The following is a 20,410-nucleotide window of genomic DNA, read 5'->3' as shown; positions in this document are numbered from 1 at the left end:
ATTAAAACTCCCCGCGTCGCCTGGGCGAGGCCCGCGAAGCGAAAAGGCGAGCTCTTTTTATTTTTTCTTTTTTTTTTCCCTTTTTTTTCCCACCCCCCCAAGCTGGAAGGAGCCACGGGACGAGGGCTCCGAAGCGGCGCGAGCTCGTTCGCACGCAGCGGGTGGAATCCGTCCCGGCGCCGCACGCTGGGGCTGCCGGGGGCCCCGGGGGTCCCGGGGGGGGGCGGGGACGGGGACGCCGCGGGTCCCCCGGTACTTACCGGCCGCGGCCCCGGCGAGCAGGAGCAGGAGCGCCGGAGCGCGCATCCCCGGCGGCGGAGAGGGCGGCAGCCACAGGGCGAAAGAAAAAAAAACCAAAAAAAAAAAGAAAAAAGGCGAGGATGCGGCGGTCTCAGCGCCCCGCGGCCGCCGCCCCGCGCCGGGACATCGCCCCCCGGCCGCCGCAGGGCCAGGCAGGGCGGCCGCGCCGCGACCCTACGGCCCCATCGCCCCGCGGCCGCCAGCACCGCGCCTCCTGCGCCCTCCGCCTTCTCCGCCTGCCTCCTCCCACTGCCTCCTCCTCCCTCTCCTGTCTCCTCCTCCCTCTCCTGCCCCCCTACTCCTCCTGCCTCCTCCTCCTGTGCCTCCTCCTGTGCCTCCTCCTCCTCCTCCTCCTCCTCCTCCTCCTTCTGCTCCTCCTCCTCCTGCCCCTCTCCTCCTCCTGCCCCTCTCTCCTGCCCCTCTCCTCCTCCTCCTGCCCCCCTCCTTCTCCTCCTCCTGCCCCCTTCCTCCTCCTCCTTCTGCTCCTCCTGCCTCCTCCTCCTCCTCCCCCTCTCCTCCTCCTGCCCCTCTCCTCCTCCTCCTGCCCCCCTCCTCCTTCTCTCTCCTCCTCCTGCCCCCCTCCCTCGCCCTCCGCCGATCACGTGCTCAGTCCCCCCCACCCCCGAGGCCGCCCCTCCCCGGCTCGCGCCCCCGCCCCGCCCCGGCGGCTGCGGACACAAAGGGGACTCGCTCCCCGCCGCCGGCCCGGCCCGCGCCCCTCGCCCCGCCCCCTTTCCCCAGGCCACGCCCCCTGCGCCCAGCCTCCGCCGCGCCCCGCCGCCGCTCCCCCTCCCCCCACCATAGAGAGGTGGCCTCCAGGTAGGGAGAGAGGGGCCCGCAGTGGGCGGGGCGCGCGGAGCGGCAGCCATATTGGGGGCGGGGGGCGCTCCGCCGTCGGCTGGAGATGAAGGGTGTCGTGAGGAGAGTGGGGGGGGGGGCTTAGAGCAGCCTTCCAGGGCTGAAAGGGGGCTCCAGGAAAGCTGGGGAGGGGTTCTTTATCAGGAAGTGCAGGGATAAGGTGACGGGGAACAGTTTTAAGCTGAAAGAGGGGAGAGCTTTGATAGGAACGGTTGGACTCGATTATCCGGTGGGTCTCGTCCAGCCTGGTTATTCTGTGATTCTGTGAATGAGGTTGGACATTAGGAAGAAATGTTTTCCTGTGTGGGTCATGAGGCGCTGGCCCAGGTTGCCCAGGGAAGCTGTGGCTGCCCCATCCCGGGAGGTGTTCAAGGCCAGGTTGGATGGGGCCTTGGGCAGCCTGAGCTGGTGGGAGATGTGCCCGCCCATGGTAGGGGGTTTAGAACTCTATGGGCTTTAAGGTCCTTTCCAACCCAAACCATTCCATGATTCTGAGGTGAGCAGGGCCTCTGGAGGTGAGGGGTGGCCCTGTGAGCCAGGCCCAGGCCTTGCCTGGCATGGGGAAGGCTCCCAGTACCTGCCCGGGAAGGGCCCCCTGCTCCAGACAGACAGCGGGGAGCAGGTTTGAGAGCCCCTCAGCAGGGAAGCATGAGCTCAGGAATCACAAACCCATGCTTAACAGTAACAAGAAAAATAACATTATGCAGGCTGTGAGATTGCATAAGCTTTGAATGCTTTCCTTTCAAAAACCCCAAAGATTCTGCCTTGTCCTCCAGGCCCCTGTTGTTGCCATCCTTGCTGAGCTCCACAGTGAGCACTGACAATGGTACCTGTTCCTCTCCCTTGGAGAGCCACCCCTCTGTTACAGGAGCTCTACCCGGCTCACAGAGCTTAAGCCACTTGACTCTCCCAGACAAAACCATCGTCTGCCTCTTAAAGAGATTTTATGATTTCAAAACAAAGATAAAGTCAGCTTGCTGTGCTGTTTGTGTGCTTTAACCTTTGCTATATTACACAGGACCAGAGAAATAATGGAAGCCAGCAGCTAAAAGGAGAACTGTGACTGGAATGTAGTGTCTGATGTTCTGGCCAAGCAAGGCTCTTTCAAATGAGTTTTACTGGGTGCAGCATAGAAAGGAGGTTCTAGAAAACACCCTGCGCACAATAGGCACCTGTGTATCCGAGAGCTTCTCCAAAGGGTCAGTTCTGGGAAATGGTTCCCTGTGCCTAAATTCCTACACCAGTTTCAAGAATGGAGTACAAGTAATACAAATTAAAAAATAAAATTCCACACCTGAAACTATTAAATGCTGCTACATAAAATGGTGTGGTTACAAATTAGAGTTGCAGTTTTAATGATAATAAAACACTTCTGTATAACTCCATTCCTTTTCACAAGCTGTAACAAGTGGAATACATGTAATCCAATTCTTGCATCATCAAGAGAACTATTAAATAAATTCTAATTGGATTTTTATCTTTGTGATGCTTCAGCCAGACGAGTAGTCTGCCCATGGCAGGGGGATTGGAACTAGGTGATCTTTAAGGTCCTTTCCAACCCTAACTATTCTGTGATTCGTATGGTCAAGCTGAGTTTATGTGGGTGACAGCTATAAAAATGTTTTGAAAGTTTTTTACAATATCTTTTACTTTCAGTCCATGCAAATCCAACGGATATAGGTGAGACACAACAAAATATAGAGTCCCAGATTGTAATTTGTATTGCTGCTCTCCAGAGCTGCAACCACATGTGAACCCCAGTATCCTTCCTGTTATTTGTGGAATGTGAACTGTCAAGAATAACCATTGGGAGAAAGAAAAAAAAAAAAAAGAAAACAAAGCAGCCTACAACAAATAAAATAGTTTTACATCCAAGAGAAGAAAAAAACCCCAACACTGAGTATTATTTTTGGTGGGGCCAAAATAGAGTGCTCTTTTCTGGTTCAGCAAAGACACCAAACTACACAACCTACCTTCTGCCCAACCAATAGAAGAAGCAAGATCTATTTTGTTCACAGGAAACTGGGACCTAACTGTGTGGGTTGCACAGCACTTTCACTGTACAGATGGTAAAAGAAAATTACTGTAATTGTTTATGACGAGTATCAAAACCTGCTCAGCCTGAAGTAAATGACAGAAGTCTCCTTTGTTTTAATGATTCTAGTTTTGGCTCATTAATTAATACTGAGAGTTCTTCGCTACAAGAAATTGTACAAAACAGATATTCTGCCGTAAAATATTTACTTTTCTTGTTTTCTCTCCACAAAATGGATTGGATTTTTGTTCTGTGTTTTCCTAGAAAGAAGGAACAGGGTGTGCCATTTTTTAATACAATTGTTTCCTCTCGGCTTAACAAAGCCCAGATCCTGATCAAGAAAACACCCCTGTGAAGGCCATGGGGCTGTGGATCTGCTTCGCCTGATCAGGTCCTTGGACTAATCTCCCAGACTTGCAATCCCAGCAGTCTGCAAGAGTTTCTCCTTCCCTGCTCTATTTTGAATTTTGCAAAAGACCTTCTTCTCAAGGGTCAGGTCCCTCCTAGCCTGGTGTGACCATCCCAGGCCACGCAGCGATGCTGACCTGCAGAGCTGGATCCACTGCACCCCTGTTTCCCGGGAGCTGGCAAGGCCAAGGAGGGGTTGACCCCAGCTTCACCACACAGAGGTAGGAAGTAATCGCTGCTGTCTAAGCACAGAAGCAGCTTCCTTTTCCCACGGTGGTGAGAGGAAATCGGAGATCTAAACTGTCACCATCAGACTCATTCATTGTTATGAGCTTGTACAAGAACATATTTATAATTCTTGCTGCGATGTTGTTTTATCTCTAAGCTAGGATTTGATATTCAGCAATGTCAAATAAAACCCACAGAAAACTATTTAGGGTAATGAAAACTTGCAGAACTGCAGCACAGTTAATCCGTGGTGTGGGTTTGGGCAAGGGTAGGGGGGAGATGAGAAAATATGTGAAACTTACCAAGATTTAAAAGAAAATATTCTGACTGAAGCATTGCATTGCCACCAGGAAGGACTTTATCCAGTGAAACAACAGTATTGAACTTAATGGAGACTAGACAGCTAAAAATTAGAGGGAGAAAAGACCTTACAAAGCAGATGCTCTTCTGCAACTTTTTGTGCCATTCTCGCAGCCAGGGCAAGGCTGCACCAGGGGACACAGAGGATGGCAGCACAGGGGCTGGGGTGCGGTGGCTGCAAGCTCCCCGAGATGTCAGTCTGATGTGCACCAAGTCCACAGCAGAGCACGCATCTTGCCCTTGGGCAAGGTAGCTTGGAAGGACAGAGCAGCGTGCAGCTCACTGGGACTGCCCCTATGCTTAAGTGAGGCACTGAGATGAGAAATAAGGCTGATCTGCAGCTCGGGTGTTCCCTGGTGCCAGTCATACTGATGCAGACACAAACGTGTTGATATCAGTTGCAAATTCGACGATGTACCTAAGTGAAATTAAACGTGTCCTTGTTAGCAACATCTCCTTTACACAGCACGTGTTTATTTTTAATTACCTGGAATATGGAAAATTATGGAATGCACTCTTGGAAGCATGAAAAATAAGTGGAAAATAAAAAGAACAAAACATGAATAAAACCAAAATCAGCTATCAAACAATAGTTTGAGCCCTGTTTTATTTTTAGAAGGTGCCGTTTTCAGGCACTTTAAAAAGATTTCTCAGGATAGGTCAACTGTTCTCTAAGTCTTTTTCAGCCTTGACGCAACATTACTGTTATCATTGTTAGGACTCAGGGGGCTGTTCTTTTTGACAGGGCCTTTCATGAAGTCAACAAACTAGTTTAAAACAAGCCATAAATTATATTTGGCTGCCGATCAGCTTGGCCAGAGTGTTCTCTCAGTGCTGTCGTATGTGCTGGAGCAAGAGGATAATAACATGACCCGATATTCAGCTTTTAGGGGATGTTGTGTTCCTAGTTTAAAAACAAAACATCCCCATAGCATGGACTTGGATGCATAAACTTATGTTAAAACAGCAGTTAAGATGCTCACAGACCTTCCTACAAATAAACACCCCCATTCAGGATCCTAAGTAAAAACTTAATAAGTAATTTGGTACGGGTCTCCACCACGAACGCCTGCCACTCCCTGCTAAATTAGGGATCTGTCAGCAAGATCATCTCCCCAATCTTGCCTCCTGTAACAGTACATGGAGAGAGAGGTGGTTTCTGATAGCTAGGATCCAAGCCTTATATAGCTCTCTAGATTATTATTAACATCCTGAATTGCAGCCAGAATGAACTGAAAAGACAGTACTGTCTACTTACAGTCTGCTGAGTTAGCAGCTAAAGCTTCAGCCAAACAAGTAATCACACGGAGACCTCGTTACCGTCAGAAGTATTCAGTTACTTATTTTATATGACTTTTCCCATCAGTGTCAAATCCAAGGTGTTATACAGAGGCATTAGCACACTCCCATGGAGTTAGAGGTCAGGATAGTGAGGGTGACTGAAGGAAGACCATAGTCACAGGGAAGTCAGCGCATGATATGTAGGGAAAAAAATGGTGAATCCTCCAAGGACTTCAAAAGTGACCTGGACCCAGAAATACCTTACTCCAGCATGGGCACGTTTCCTTCGGAAAAGGGAAGGGCACCCTGCCCTTCAGAGCCTTTCCGCAACCTATGAACACCCCTTTCACCTTGTCTGAGTTATTGTTGCTTTCTGCTCCTTTTCCAGGGTTTGGCTTTGTCTTGGGAAAACAGATTCCACCAAAGAGAGACAGAGAGACCTTAATCTGTGGCTGATGCCCTGGAAATGTCCTTTGTCGGGGAAAGTCAATTCCCCTCTGTTCTTTCTGACAGGCAGGAAAAGCACTGCCCATGACGATCAGTCTGCCCTGGCAAGATGCGAGTACTGGCAAAACTTCCAGGGGCATCACACACCAGAGCAGGCTCTCAAGCATGCAGTTCTACCAACAGCCTCAAGGAAACGGTAAATTGAAATCCCTGCCTCAGAGAGAATTAATTCATTTTGCCTTTAGTCCAGTTAAATAATCTGTGCCAGATATTACTTTTGGCCTTTAGACTCATAAAAGTCTGTCTGAAGGCTGTTAGGACTTCGTTTTGCTTTGTCACTGAAGCACAGAAAAGCACAACAACTTTCATACCTTTGAAAAAAATTACATATTTGCAAGTCTGAACTTTGAAGTAAGTGTTTTCAGACCTGGGCTTTTCCAACTATTCCATGTTGCTGTGTAACCTGCTGCAACATGAACCATACTCTGCAATGAAGTCACAACAGTCTTTGACATCCTCATGCTATATCAGAAGAGAAATCTTGTAACAGGTTTGTTTACCTTTTGACAGGAGACTTTTAATTAATGCAAAAATTAATTCCACTGCTTTTGTGGCAGTCACTGTAAAGATCTAGTCTGATATTAAACTTCTTTTATACTTGTCTCACATTCTCTGGTTTTGGTATAGCCACTGGCTTCCTACAGGAAGCCTGTAATTGCCTGATCAAAGATGTGAGGGTCAAGCCTGGAAAAAGAAGGAGGTAGGTTTGGGACAGGGAAGCCTTTGGTACTCAAGGAGGAGGAAGAGGAAGGTCCACATTGTGGAACAAACACATAGAGGGAATATATTGTATCTAAAAGCATTAGCAGTGAAATTGTTAATAGACATTTGTACATTTCATAATACACGGTATTTCTCTGTGATAATGAACTACCAACGGCGTTCATAGCAGTTGCTGTCTCGTTTTAGAGATTACACTGCTTAGTCTGTGGAAACATTATCTCCGTTTTGGGGGTGGAGGTGAGAGAAACTTTCAAGCTAGCTCTCAGAAGCACCTCCCACTTTGAATTAAGCCTGAAATCGTAAATTAATGGCCCTTTGCAGCTTGTCTGAATCTCTTGGCTTGTTCATCACAACAGAAAATGGAAAATTTGCCTCAGGGTGTTTATCATCTCAAAACATCACTTATTCATTAAATCCAACAATGGACTTAGTCAGAAATAGAGATGTAATGAGTAGTGGCGGAATCATCTCCTGGTCCCTCGCAGAGGGGTATGTCATCACCACAGACCTGCGGGGTTTCATTCCTGAGAGCTACCCGAGCCTTCTCATACTCACGACAGGCGGCTGGGAACAGAACTCATCATATCTCCAACACACTCTCCTCCTACTATTACCTTCGTTTTTCCTCCTGTCTTTGGGGTGGAGTTTTTTTGCTGTTGTTGTTTGGGGATTTTTTAATCACTCGCTACATGAGCGATTTGGCAGAATAAGCCAGGCTGGTTTTCAAAAGCCACCTTTTCCTTTTTGTTCTTTAATTTCTTGCAGATTATTGGACCTAAAAATATTTCTGTTATCAGTACAATACTTCTAGAAGAAAGCTAATAAAAACACCCTTTGAGAACAAAATGAAACTCTCTGTTAAATCGTCGGTGGACCCGCACTCGATTTGCCGTGGGGATGTCTGGAGGAAGCAGCCTGTGTGCGTGCTCATTGCTGCCCATCCTGGAATTCCACACCAGCCTGACAAGTGTCAGGCATTCATCTAAAGGAGAGAAGAAGTGTCTACAAAACGCAATTATTACTTGGGGTTTTTTTGTATGACATCTTTTAATGGCAAAACAGCCATTTGTGTAACTGTTCTGCAGACATCCTGAGTGGAGGCAGTGGTGGCACCATTTGCCGCTGGATTACCAGGCATTGGAGGTGTCGAGCGTTGGTGTTACTGCACTACCCAAAGAATACTTTCTACCCCTTGAATGGCTCCCACATATTCCTTGCTGCCTGCCAAGCCTGGGTGGCTGGCGAGGATGGCTGCTCAGGAGGGTTGTGTTTGTCCCCTACCTTTTTTCACCCTTTCCTTGGCAGCTCCTTCACAGCTGTGGTTCTCCTTGGAGGCTGCTGTTTTGGGCAGTCATCCCCTTCTCTCCACGTTCCTCAGCAGCTGCAGGGCAGCCCTTATCCTCAGCTGTTACCTGGCTCCTTGGGCTCTCCCTGTTAGTTTTCAAGGAGTCAGCAGCAGTGCCAGGGGAACAGCTTTTACTCAGGCTTCTTACAACAGTTCCCCTTTGCAATGAGAAACAATACATCAAATATGAACCCAACTGCAGAGCTTCTTCAGGATTTATCTTCTCTTGCAAAGATAAAAACTAGAGAGCTAGAACTGAAGCATTTTTTAATGCAGGCCTTCCTGCCACCACAAGCACCATGACAGAGGGCTTATCTCCCTTGGAACCGTGGCTTCCAGGGGAAAGAGCTACTCTGTGTGTGCCTGCTCAGCATTCCTCTCCTGCATGAGGCCAGCTCCAGGAGCATCACCTGGAGAAAGATAAAAGTAAAATTACTACCTTTTACTACACCAAACAGGAGATTTCTATCCTTTATGCTTCTGCCGTTAACATGACATCTGTTGCCTGACAACTTTGAAATTTATTTTTATCTGTTGAGAATGTTCCTTCAGATCTAGAAATGAGTCAGTTTCTCTGTACAGCCTGCTTGCCTCTCATGGATCAGTTTGAAAAAATAAGCCCAACTAACTGCTTCCCCAAAACATCCATCAGGAATCCCCTTGTTGAAATGATTCAGGCTAGACCACCAACTCCAGCCACTGGCCCCAGTCTGGAGTTGCTTGGGCATGCAGCCAGCATTGAGGGCACAGTCAGTCCCTTCAACTCACACTATCTTCTGTCATTTGAAATTGCAGATCTCTAACAAACTTCGACTCACAAATGAGAATTGGGTCTCCAGAGGCTGTTTCCAGATTTGCTTTCATATCTCCCTCAGCTTCCCATCCACGTGCGTGGTCCCTAGGGGAGGTGTGGTCGTGCACACGCTCTACTCGGCCAACCTGGCATGCAGAACTGCAAGCTCTCCCAGCCGTTTGTTTGCACCCCTGAACAGTGCCGCGCTGAGCTGGAGCTCCCTGCTAGACAGGCAGGATGAGGGCAGAGCCAAGGAAAGGACTGCCAGTCACTAAGTCCCACTTCAAAAGTCCCTGAATTTGGATAATCAAGTGCAGGTACATGCAACTGTTGCAGAACCAGGGCTGGGCTTCACTTCTCTCCAACTCACAGCTGCCCTGCTTGTTTGTCTGGGCCCCAGCAAATAAAGACACAGTGATGGGACAGGGGACAGGCAGTGACATTTGATGGGGGACAGAAAACTACCGTGGCCAGCTGCACTGACACCACCACGCTCAGACGCAACTTGAAAAGACTCAGAAGTTTCTCTGTGCCTGCCTGGAGGAGCAGGTCCTTGGAGCAGGCCAGCAGATAATCCCCCGCTCCGAAGGAAGCGATAAGTCCCATGTTTTGCTCAGCTTAGCCAAAAGCCGTAAAACAGATTTCTCCTGCCCTCCACTAGCATTCAGACCTCCCCTGCGTGTTCTGTTGATGAAATCTCTCACCCCAATGCGTGAGATAGTAGTGTTTGCTAAACATGCTCTGCCTTGCTACCAGAAGAGCTTCTGACCTTGTCCTGTCTTCCTCTTGGCATTTGGCAAACACTTACCAGTGCTTTCAGTGACCTCCAGCCAGCTGGGCAGAAAGCTTTGGAGTCAAACTTGCACAAATAATTCCAGGGGCAGCTGTTACTACTGTATCCTCTCCTCCCACGTTTTCTACAGATACAAAACATTAATGTGTGTTGCAATTCTTACCCCCTTCCCCTTTAGCACACCAAAGATCATCTTCCTTCAACTTGGGATCATTAAACCCATCTCAAAAACCGGGGACTTCAGTCTAGTATTAGCCTGTGTTGTCAAACGCATCCTATCCTTGGATGAAACAGCCCAAAACAGCTGAAGCCACAGATGACAGACTTGCTGTCCTGAGCTGAGAAGGTCACCATTTAACCACCCTTTCCGAATTAAATGAAACAGAGGATACTCTGAGCATACCCAAACACAGCACCCCCTCTCTTTACCTCCTCTGGCCTCCTGCAGCTCAGAAGTGAGGTGTTTTTTCACCCTGACACGTAGAGGTCCAAGCTTGATCAGAGTTCATTCAACCCAAAGAGCAACAATGACTCGCTTCCAGAAAATGAGACTATTATGGCTTGAGACTGTTAAGAAAGCCTGCGTGAAGCTGAGACCAGATGTGTGCTCTGCTCACTCCAACTGTTGCTTAGAGCAAAGCCCCAGTTTGTTTTGGTTTTGTTTTTTAAACAAAACAAAACAGAGGATTGACAGGAATTAGGCCTCATCTCTAACAAGAAAGCTTCCTCTGATGTTTTTCTGCGCCGCCATTACAGATGTGTAGCTGGGCTGGGAGCTTTCAGAGGGTGGATGAAAACATAGAAGGAGCCCTTACGCGATGGACTGGAAGTGAATGGGGATGCCATCCCATTTAATTTCAGCTGCAAGAATCAGCTTGTTTCAGGGACTTTCTGTTATTTCTTTTCAGTAGGATGCTCTGTACCATTCCCTGGAAATCGGAGCAAATGCATGGCTAAAATAATTCTTCGCCTTTACAACAAAACTTTCATCAGAGGATCTAAAATCAACTTGCAAGCAAGAACGGGCACCACCTCACACTGTGCCTGTGAGATAAGCAAAGGATAGAATAGATTAGGTGCTTAAAAGCACACAGCAGCTCTGTTAGATGAAGGAAAAATAAGAAAAATATCTGTTTGAAACCGTACAGCGTTTTATGGAGAGGCAGTCTGGAAGACTGCCAGGATGCTGAAATTGCTACCCCTACACAACCACGAATACCATGGAAACGAGTGGGGCACCAGCAGGCAGGAAAGGAGATCAGCAGAAAAATGGCTTTGCACAAAACGTATCCAGGCTGGGACACTCCTGCTCTCCCGACTGAGGGAGGAGTATGCGCCCAAGCACCAGTGGTGCTGCCGGTGGGAGCACAGCTCCAGAAGGAGAGCCCAGCCTGGGGTAATGTTGCTTTCCTGGTGATGGTGGGTGGATGACAGCTGGAAGTGGGGTGGCTGAAGACCGTGACATCATGTCAGCTGCGGTACGGAGGTAAGAGAAACCCTGAGTGCCAGGCAAAGCTTCAACACATGCTGGGAGGTGTAGGAAGATGAAAGTTAAGTTGATACCTGGATGAGGACAGGGAAGGAATATGCATACACAAGCTCCTGCATGCCCTGCCTGGTGAGGCACGATGAAGAGGCATAAAACACTCAGCAGTAATAGTAGTTTTCTCCCCTGAATAACAAGAAAGCTCAGCAAAAGGACTGGAAAACAAAACAAAACCCCAAAGTGACACTGAATATAACAGAAATAACAAAACTAAACAGACCCAGACAAGCAGTGAGGGAGAAATGAAGGTACTGTTAATCCGTCAAGTACACCCTGCGCACACTAAACTATAGAGCACGCTCAGAGAAATATCCAGCCTCCCAACTGAGGGAGGACACCTGCTCGTTACTAACCAGCACACATCCTGTAAAAAGTCATATGTTTGGTAAGCCAAGAGAGGAGGAATCTGAGCATAAAACAGCTGTACTCCTTCAAAATGCTGCTAAGAGTACTGGCAGCAGGATATGGGACAACCTTGGAGACATGCATGTCCCAGAACCGGGCCTGGAAAATACTAGCCCAGTCAGTGGACGTGTGAGGCAGGTAAAGGGAGTGCTCTCCCTCCAGCTCTCAGAAGCTGAAGGGTGCAGTGATTATCTCCTACAGATCCCAGCTGGCCTGGAGGTCAGGGGGAGAGGGGAGTATCTTACAGAGAAGCATAGAGGAATCATAGAATCATAAAATCACTAGGTTGGAAAGGACCCACTGGATCATTGAGTCCAGCCATTCCTATCAATCACTAAACCATGCCTCTCGGCACCTCTTCCCCCCGTCCTTTAAACGCGTCCAGGGAAGGTGACTCAACCACCTCCCTGGGCAGACTGTTCCAGTGCCCAATGACCCTTTCTGGGAAAAATTTTTTCCTGATGCCAAGCCTGAACCTCCCCTGGCAGAGCTCGAGGCCATTGCCCCTTGTCCTGTCCCCTGTCACTTGGGAGAAGAGGCCAGCTCCCTCCTCTCCACAACCTCCTTGTAGAGAGCAATGAGGTCACCCCTCAGCCTCCTCTTCTCCAGGCTAAACAACCCCAGCTCTCTCAGCCGTTCCTCGTAAGGCCTGTTCTCCAGACCCTTCACCAGCTTTGTTGCTCTTCTCTGGACTCGCTCCAGAGCCTCAACATCCTTCTTGTAGTGAGGGGCCCAGAACTGAACACAGGATTCGAGGAGCGGTCTCACCAGTGCCGAGTACAGAGGGAGAATAATCTCCCTGGACCTGCTGGTCACACCGTTTCTGATCCAAGCCAAGATGCCATTGGCCTTCTTGGCCACCTGGGCCACCGCTGGCTCATGTTCAGTCGCTGTCAACCAACACCCCCAGCTCCTCCTCCAGGCAGCTTTCTAGCCAGGACTGTAAAACCAGAGAAGCAGCAGAGCATTGTTTCTGCCACGCTAAAATGCACAAAGCTAATGGGCCTTCCAGTAAGCACAGGGGAAGGCTGAAAGGCAATGGGAGCGTTGCCACGGCCGGCCCTGATAAGGCTCTATCTAGGAACAAGCGAGGGCCACACAGTCGGCACAGGACCGAGAAATGGGGTCTGGAGGAGTGCGAGAACAACAGGATAACATCAGGCATTTCTCACGCAGCTGAAGGACTGCAGCTGGTCATCAGGAGGCAAGTGCAGATGGGAGGCTTTAAAGCGGTGCCAGAAAAAACAAGCTAGAGCCAGGGTCGAGAAACATGGGATCCGACTCCTAGTTGTCAGCAGTTGTGGTGTATACATTGCTGAAAACAGATGCGGTGCCAGGAAAATCCAGCTCCCAGCATGAAAAAAATAACTTAAGAATGATAATGAGAGAAGTCAAAGTAACTGCGACTGTGAATTAATGATTACTTAAAAGCTTTTATCTTAAAGTTATGTTAGGCCAAATTCTGAATCACATCTTCAGCCAGAATGCTCTCTGGAGACCCTGTGATTTGGCTACAAATTGCTACATCTTAAAAAAAGAGAAGAAAACCCAAAACAAAACAGGGATTTTCTGTTTAAGCTGACTGAGTACTACACAGCAGGCAACAGCCTCCTCCACATGTATCAGACACCTCTCTGGGAAGCAGCTGAAGTTCTTTTCTTTACGCCACTGTCCATCCATGCAGTGCGACCAGGAGAGCCTGGACCATTTTTAGGGTTTGCTCCCTTAGGTGTCTGCTGTTTGGGGAGGTGGGAACATCGGGCTGTTGGCTCTGAAGGGAAGGACACATTAGTCAAAGCTCCCTGAAACAAATAAGAGATGATCCATATTGCAGTTTCTTCCACTGAAACGTATCGAAGGTGCCCCTGAAAACCTGACAGAATAGTAGTTAGGTGTCACCATAATGAAATGCAGCAATCATCACTGCTGACCCCCTTCCTTTTTGTTTTTGCAGAGTTGTGCTGGTCTTTGGGCTGAACAGAAACAAAAATGTCTTTGCAAAATAACTGATCTGGATTAAAACAAACCAGCGTCTCTAGTGGCAAGCACACAGGAACAGCATAAGGATCCTCCCTACCACAGCAGGATCTTCATCCAATTCCCCAGCTATTACAAAGCCCAGCAGCAGATCTAGGCTTTGCACCTGGAGGCCTCTGTGCTCTTTCAAATAGAGCATCAACAAGTCATAGCATCGTAGAATAGTTGGGGTTGGAAAAGACCTCATAGCCCATCCAGCTCCACCCCTCTGCCATGGGCAGGGACACCTCCCACCAGACCAGGCTGCCCAAGGTCCACCCAGCCTGGCCTTGAACACTCCCAGGGGTGGGGCAGCCACAGCTTCCCTGGACAACCTGGGCCAGTGCCTCAACACCCTCAAAGTGAAGAAATTCCTCCTTATGTCTAGTGTAAATCTGCCCCTCTCCAGTTTATACGCATTGCCCCTCATCCTATCACTACAAGCCTTTGTAAACAGCCCCTCCCCAGCTTTCTTACAGCCCCTTCAGGTACTTCACTATAAGGTCTCTGCAAGGTTCAGCCACTACTGGTAGAACAACTGCCCCACAGCTGCATCAAGAGGCTGCGCACATCTTGGCACCTCTCCCCATTCTGGTCTCAGACCTATTGAGCACAGGAACCTTTCCCACGTGTGCTTTGGGTTTGGCTTGTCACAAGCAGCATGGCACCAACATGCAATTTCTAAAGAGCTATCAAAAACAACAGGAGAAAATGAAAGATGCCAGGGGAGAGAAACCTCAATCCATGCTACTCCTAATAATTTGATGCCAGAGCCTGAAGAAGGAACAGAGGACAGCAGGAGAGCGCCTGAAGAGCAGTGCAAAGAAATTCTGGCCACTCCAGCCAGTAAGTCAGCTTCACCTAGGGGGGCAACTTAAATGCTTCTATGCAAACATACCTCACACAGGGAATAGATGAGAGGAGTTAGGGGTGGGTTGGGTACACACCTGCAGGGTTTTGATCTTATCAGTATCAGAGAGACATGGTGGGATGAACCCTGTGATTGGAGTGTACAAATGGGAGGATAGAGGCTCTTTAGGCAAGGGAGATGAGGAGGGGATGTTGCCCTCCATACCAGTGACCAGCTGAAGGTCATGAAGCTCTACCTGGGGATGGATGAGGAGCTGACTGAGAGCTTATGGATCAGGATTAAAGGGACAGCAGAATCAAGAGACATTATAATGGCAGTTTGCTGAAAGCCACTAGACAAGGAAGAACTAAGCAGATGAGACACTCTACAGATAGACAGGAGCCACCCACATTCACAAGCTTGGTCCTCATGGGGGATTTCAACCACCCCATTATCTGTTGGAGGGACAACACAGAAGGGCACAAGCAATCCAGGAGGTTCCTGGAGTATATTGATGATAACTTCCTTCTCCAAGTGATAGAAGAGCTGATGAGGAGAGGTGCTATGCTGGACGTTCTTCTCGCCAGCAAGGAAGGGTGGGAGAGGAATGTGAAGCTCAAGGCAGCCTTGGCTGTAGTGACCATGAAATGGTGAAGTTTAAGATCCTTAGGGCAGCAATGAGGGCACACAGCAAGCTCACTACTCTGGACTTCAGCAGAGCAGACTTCGGCCTCTTCACGAATCTGCTTGGTAGAGTCCCATGGGATGAGGCCCTGGAGGGAAGAGGGGCCCAAGAACGATGCATCTGTGGGTTCTGAGAGAACTGCCAGATGATATGCTTGAAATGCTTATCGTTATATTTGAGAAGACATGGCAGTCCAGTGAAGCTCCCACTAACTGGACAAGGGGAAACATAACTCCCGTTTTTAAAAAGGGAAATAAGGAAGATGCAGGGAACTGCAGGCCAGTCAGTCTCACCTCTGTGTCTGGCAATATCACAGAGCAGATCACTCTGTAAACTATGCTAGGGCACATGGAAAATAAGGAGGTGACTGGTGGCAGCCCATGTGGCTTCGCAAATGTCAAACTGTGCCTGACAGATTTGGTGGCTTTCTACAACAGAGTTACAGAGTGAGTGGATAAGGGAAGAGTAACTGATATCATCTACCTGGACTCATGCAAAGCATTTGACACTGACACACACCACATTCTGGTCTTTGAATTGGAGAGACATGGTTTTGATGGATGAACCACTTGGTGGCTAAGGAAGTTGAGGTCAACAGCTTGATGTCCAAGTGGAGACCAGTGACAAGTGGCACTCCTCAGGGGTTGGTATTGGGCCTGGTGTTTAACGTCTTTATCGGTGACATGAGCAACGGGGTTAAAGGCACCATCAGCAGGTTTGCTGATGACACCAAGCTGTGTGATTTTATCAACATGCTTGAGGAAAGGGATGCCATCCAGAGGGACCTGAAGAAGCTCAAGAACTGGACCTGTGCAGACCTCACGATGCTCAACAAGGCCCAGTGCAAGGTCCTATACCTGTGTCAGGGCAGTTTGCAGTTTCAATATAGGCTGGGGGATGAAGGGATTGAGAGAAGCCCTGTGGAGAAGGACTTGGGGGTACTGGTGGATTAAAAGCTGGACAAGACCCAACAGTGTGCACTTACAACCCAGAAAGCCAGTTATATCCTGGGCTGCATCGAGAAGCATGTCTAGCAGGTCAAGGGAGGTGATTCTGCCCCTGTTCTTCTCTCTGGTGAGGCCACACCTGGAGGACTGTGTCCAGTTCTAGAACCTTTAGCACAGAAAAGACATGGATATGTTGGAGTGGGTCCAGAGGAGGCCACGAAGATGATCAGAAGGCTGGAGCACCTCCCATACATGGACAGATCTTCAATTGTTCAGCCTGGAGAAGGCAAGGTTCTGGGGAGACCTTATAGCAGCCTCCCAGTACCTGAAGGGGGCCTAGAAGAAAGTAGAGAGAGACTTATTAGAAAGGCATGTAGTGATAGGATGAGGGGGAATGGCTTTGGATTGGAAGGAGAAAGATTTAGATTGGACATTAGGAAAAAATTCTTCCCTATGAGGGTGGTGAGGCACTGGCCCAGGTTGCCCAAAGAAGCTGTGACTGCCCCATCCCAGGAGGTGTTCAAGGTCAGATTGGATGGGGATTTGAGCAGCCTGGTCTGGTGGAAGGTGTCCCTTGCCTGCCCATGGCAAGGCAGTTGGAACTGGATGATCTTTAAGGTCCCTTCCAACTTGAACCATTCTATGATTCTATTGATAGTTTGAGCAGGAAACATATCCTTCCTCCTATGAAAGATGACCCGCTGTAGTAGCTCTTCCAAAAGCAAGGGAATGTGCTCAAATACCTGTTGTAAAATCTGAAGCTAGAATTCTCCAAAGCCAAAAATGCTGGAAATAGCTCTTTGAAGTTATACAAACACTTCGGAGTTTCTGACAGGAGAAATAGCTGGAAATAGTTTCAGATAAAAGAACCTTTCATGCCAGCTGGCAAACGGCAAACAGATGGACGAGATAGATGGGGCTTAAAGCCACTTTTGTCTCAACAGTGGGCTGGGCTTGTGTATGCAATGTCTGAAGGCAGCATATCACATCATCTGACCCTTAAATGTTAGCTTTCTGAAATCATATCAGATGAAAGCACAGTGTTCAAAAGCATCTCTCAGGCTGGCAGGACTCATGTCCTCCTCTCCCTCTGCCCAGCAGCATGTTCAATAGCCCCTAGGCTGGCTCGGTGCTCGCACAGACCTTTACCTCTCGGGGGTTTTTCCCCCCACTCAGTTCGGCAGTCCAGCCTCTGTCAAAGCTCAAGAGGGTCTGTTATGGCACAAGTTGTTTTGCAAATATTTAGGTAAAATGCTTTTTCCCCATAGGGCAACAGAAGCAGGGGGAGTGCAGCCAGCGAGAAATGAAGGATTCTGGAAAGGCTGAAGAGAAATCCCCCCAACACAGTGTTTGATATGCTTCAACAGAAACTTATTGAAAGCATGATGTGATGCAAACAAAACAAACCAGGGCAAGCATGCTGCATTTCTGGTAGCCTGCACAGCGTAAGAAAGATGATGTTTTGTTTCAGCTGTGATTTTGAATCAAAAGAGGCCAAACCAAGTTGCCTCAGGGCAAGAATCACACCTTGACTGGCGAGGACAGGTCTCCTCACCACTTACTTGCTTTTTGTATCAGGTAACTATGGTGGGGGTCGGGATGTCCCCAGTGCTGGCAGCTCATTTCATGTGACATTTGTCACAAATTGCAAGGGTCTCGGTCCCCGCAGGCTCCCTGTGTCGGCTCATGCCTCGGGACCTCAGCGGGTTGCTGCCAGTGTGACATCATGGCTCTGCGGGATCAGCAGCCAAAGCAAAACTGGGGTCTCTGCAGCATCTCAACTAGTATAAAGAGACTATGGAAGACCAAAAAGATAATAAGTACGTTTAACAGGATCAGGAGTAGTTTAACTTACTTTTAAAAATGTGAGGGGGAGGGTGTTGCCGTATTAGGATTGTGTGTCCCTGGAGATTTTGTGTTCAAAATTGAATTGCATAATTAATATTAAATATTTATCAAGAAATTTGCAGTTGAAAGTGGTCTGCGGTGACAGAATAAAAGAGAAAATCACCTCTGTAGCACTTCTAGTCTTGCTTCTTTATGACGTGAATTCTTGCTGAAGGACCTAATAACTTTGTACATGTTTCTGCTTTTCACAGCAGACATTAACTTTTTCCTGTCTTGTCCAGGAAGGCTCCAAGTTACCAAACACATGGTAGGATTACGCCAATGTTACAACATCCAAGCCCTGATGTGACTAATCCCCACATAGATAGGAAAGACGAAGATGTACAGTCTGTACAGTGGGTATGTGCAGAGCCAGGTTGTCTTCTTCAACCCACAGGCGTGTGGGAAGAAGCAAATCCACTCCACATAGGGATGACTCGGGGTCAGCAAGAACCTCTGGCACCTTCTCCCTCAGGTCCCTTCACAGGGAGAGTGACACAGGTCTTGCGGGCACTGGTGTTTGTCTCATTATGGTGCCCCTCTTACATCAGGGCCGTGTGGCCCACGGTAAGAGAATTAATCCCAGCAGTAATACTGGATTCTTCATTTATTTGCTTTCATTAGCTTGTTCATGGGGAAAAATCCTCCTTTGCTTAAGGCATATCATCACTTTCTACCGGTGGCCTTTGAAAGACAAGGAAAGCTGTCTCCTCTGTATGAACCTCACAGCAAAAATACCTTAGAGAGCACCTGGGCTTCTGTGTTTTGGAGAAGTAGTTGCCAGAAGACATCATCAAGCACAATCCTGTAGGCATCATCTTGTGATGATTCACACAGCTCGACTGAAGGGGATTTCTAAAGCATGTCTATATGATGCAATGATGGAGCTGTGTTAAATCCAGCACCTGAGTGTTAATTTTCAGAGTAAGTGCGCTCATTTTTGCTTTGCAGAACCAGCCAAAAACAAATATGAAGTTGGCCCAGTGTAGAGCAAAAGTGGCTGACGCATGGGGGTCTGCATGGCCCCTGCCTGCTCTGCAGATGCAGAACCCCCAGGACTGCTGGCGAGTGGCTGGAGAGGGGAAAGGCCGTGCTCAGGTCCATGCTTGTTCCCTCTCTTCCTCCTCCCTTCTTCCAAACTGTCCCTTCAGCACACTGGGACCTCTGAGCTTCCGTGGCTCCGAGTGGCTTTGCATTTAAAACCCAACAGGCAGGATCTCACCCACCTTCTAAAGGGGCAGAGGCACCGCTCTTCACAAAACTTCGTTAATTTAGCCAAAGGTGGTGGCAGGGAGGTGCTGTTTCGATGGACTCACCCCAGCGAGGCAGCATTTCCTACGCTTTCTGCCACTGAGCTAACTGCACAGAGACCAGAAATGAGGGATGGGCATAAAAAAATTGAAGCAAAACCCGCATCTTTTGCAGGCACAAAACACAACTACAGGCAGGCAAAACAGCTCATTGCAGCAAATTCTAAAGGTCAGGGTTTCACAAAGGGATGGCAATCAGCAGCTGACAGCCAAAGGAAACTCAGATGTTTAAGCTGCACATTGAGCAAATTTGATTGAGAAATCAGAGAAACATAGTAAACACAGATTCTGTTATTCTACGTTCAGACGTTTTTTAGGTTAAAAATGCAGTCAAGCTCTTTTTTGTAATTTTGACCTCAACAAATGGGAGTTGTTCAACTGACAGTGTCAGAGTTGCAAGCTCAAATGATTTATTGCAAAATTCATGCTAGCTGATAGTTTTGACAGCCCATATAGTCACATGATTAATCAATGTTTTGGCTTTTGTCAGCATAATTTTCTAAGCTTTATGCTAAAACAAGGGAAAATAAGCCCTAAAAATGTAGGTACCAGGAGCCAGCCAAACCTCAGAAGCTGATACTTTAAAGCTGCTCTCAATTTTTCAGTTGATCATATGGTGTGGGACATAGCACTCAATTTTTCCTTAATGCCTGGAGCTACTTTTAGATGATGCCCTAGATTGCACTTTCAGATTGCACAGGTACATTTGGATTGTGCTGTGATACTGTCACAGGCTGCAGTGTCTGTGGTGCCTGCACTTGTGACTCACCACAACACCAAGAGGCATTGGTGGATCCATCTCTTCTGGCATCCTACGCCCATCGGCTTTGGCTTCCCCTGAAGGCTTCTGCAAACTCTCCCCAACAGCGCAGCAAGGGGATACCCCAGCTCTTGCCACCTGTTGTTGGAAATCCACAGAGGCTCCTGGAAATAGGTTGGGTCGGAAGGGGCTTGAAAGATCATCTAGTTCCAACCCCCCTGCCATGGGCAGGGACACCTCCCTCTAGAGCAGGCTGCCCAAAGCCTCATCCAACCTGCCCTTGAACACCTCCAGCCAGTGAGAAAGGACTGGCAGCAGCAGCAAAAGTAAAAATAAAACCAAACCTATGGCATCAGAAAATATTTAGTAAAAA

The 20,410-nt window shown here is 48.3% G+C and overlaps 1 protein-coding gene across 1 annotated transcript in view; it reads right to left on the bottom strand.

Moving 5' to 3' along the window:
* The window catches only part of BMPR2 (bone morphogenetic protein receptor type 2), a 114,182-nt gene extending 113,827 nt beyond the window's left edge, over positions 1 to 355 (bottom strand). The window contains exon 1 of the mRNA XM_069860821.1: positions 261 to 355. Coding sequence (XP_069716922.1) covers positions 261 to 306 — 46 coding nt within the window. The 5' untranslated portion in view covers positions 307 to 355. The remainder of the gene's footprint in view (positions 1 to 260) is intronic.
* Positions 356 to 20,410: the final 20,055 nt, after the last annotated feature.

This window comes from Phaenicophaeus curvirostris, chromosome 7, assembly GCF_032191515.1.
Source record: "Phaenicophaeus curvirostris isolate KB17595 chromosome 7, BPBGC_Pcur_1.0, whole genome shotgun sequence".
NCBI classification, from domain to species: domain Eukaryota; kingdom Metazoa; phylum Chordata; class Aves; order Cuculiformes; family Cuculidae; genus Phaenicophaeus; species Phaenicophaeus curvirostris.
This window is presented reverse-complemented; position numbering and strand designations above follow the sequence as displayed.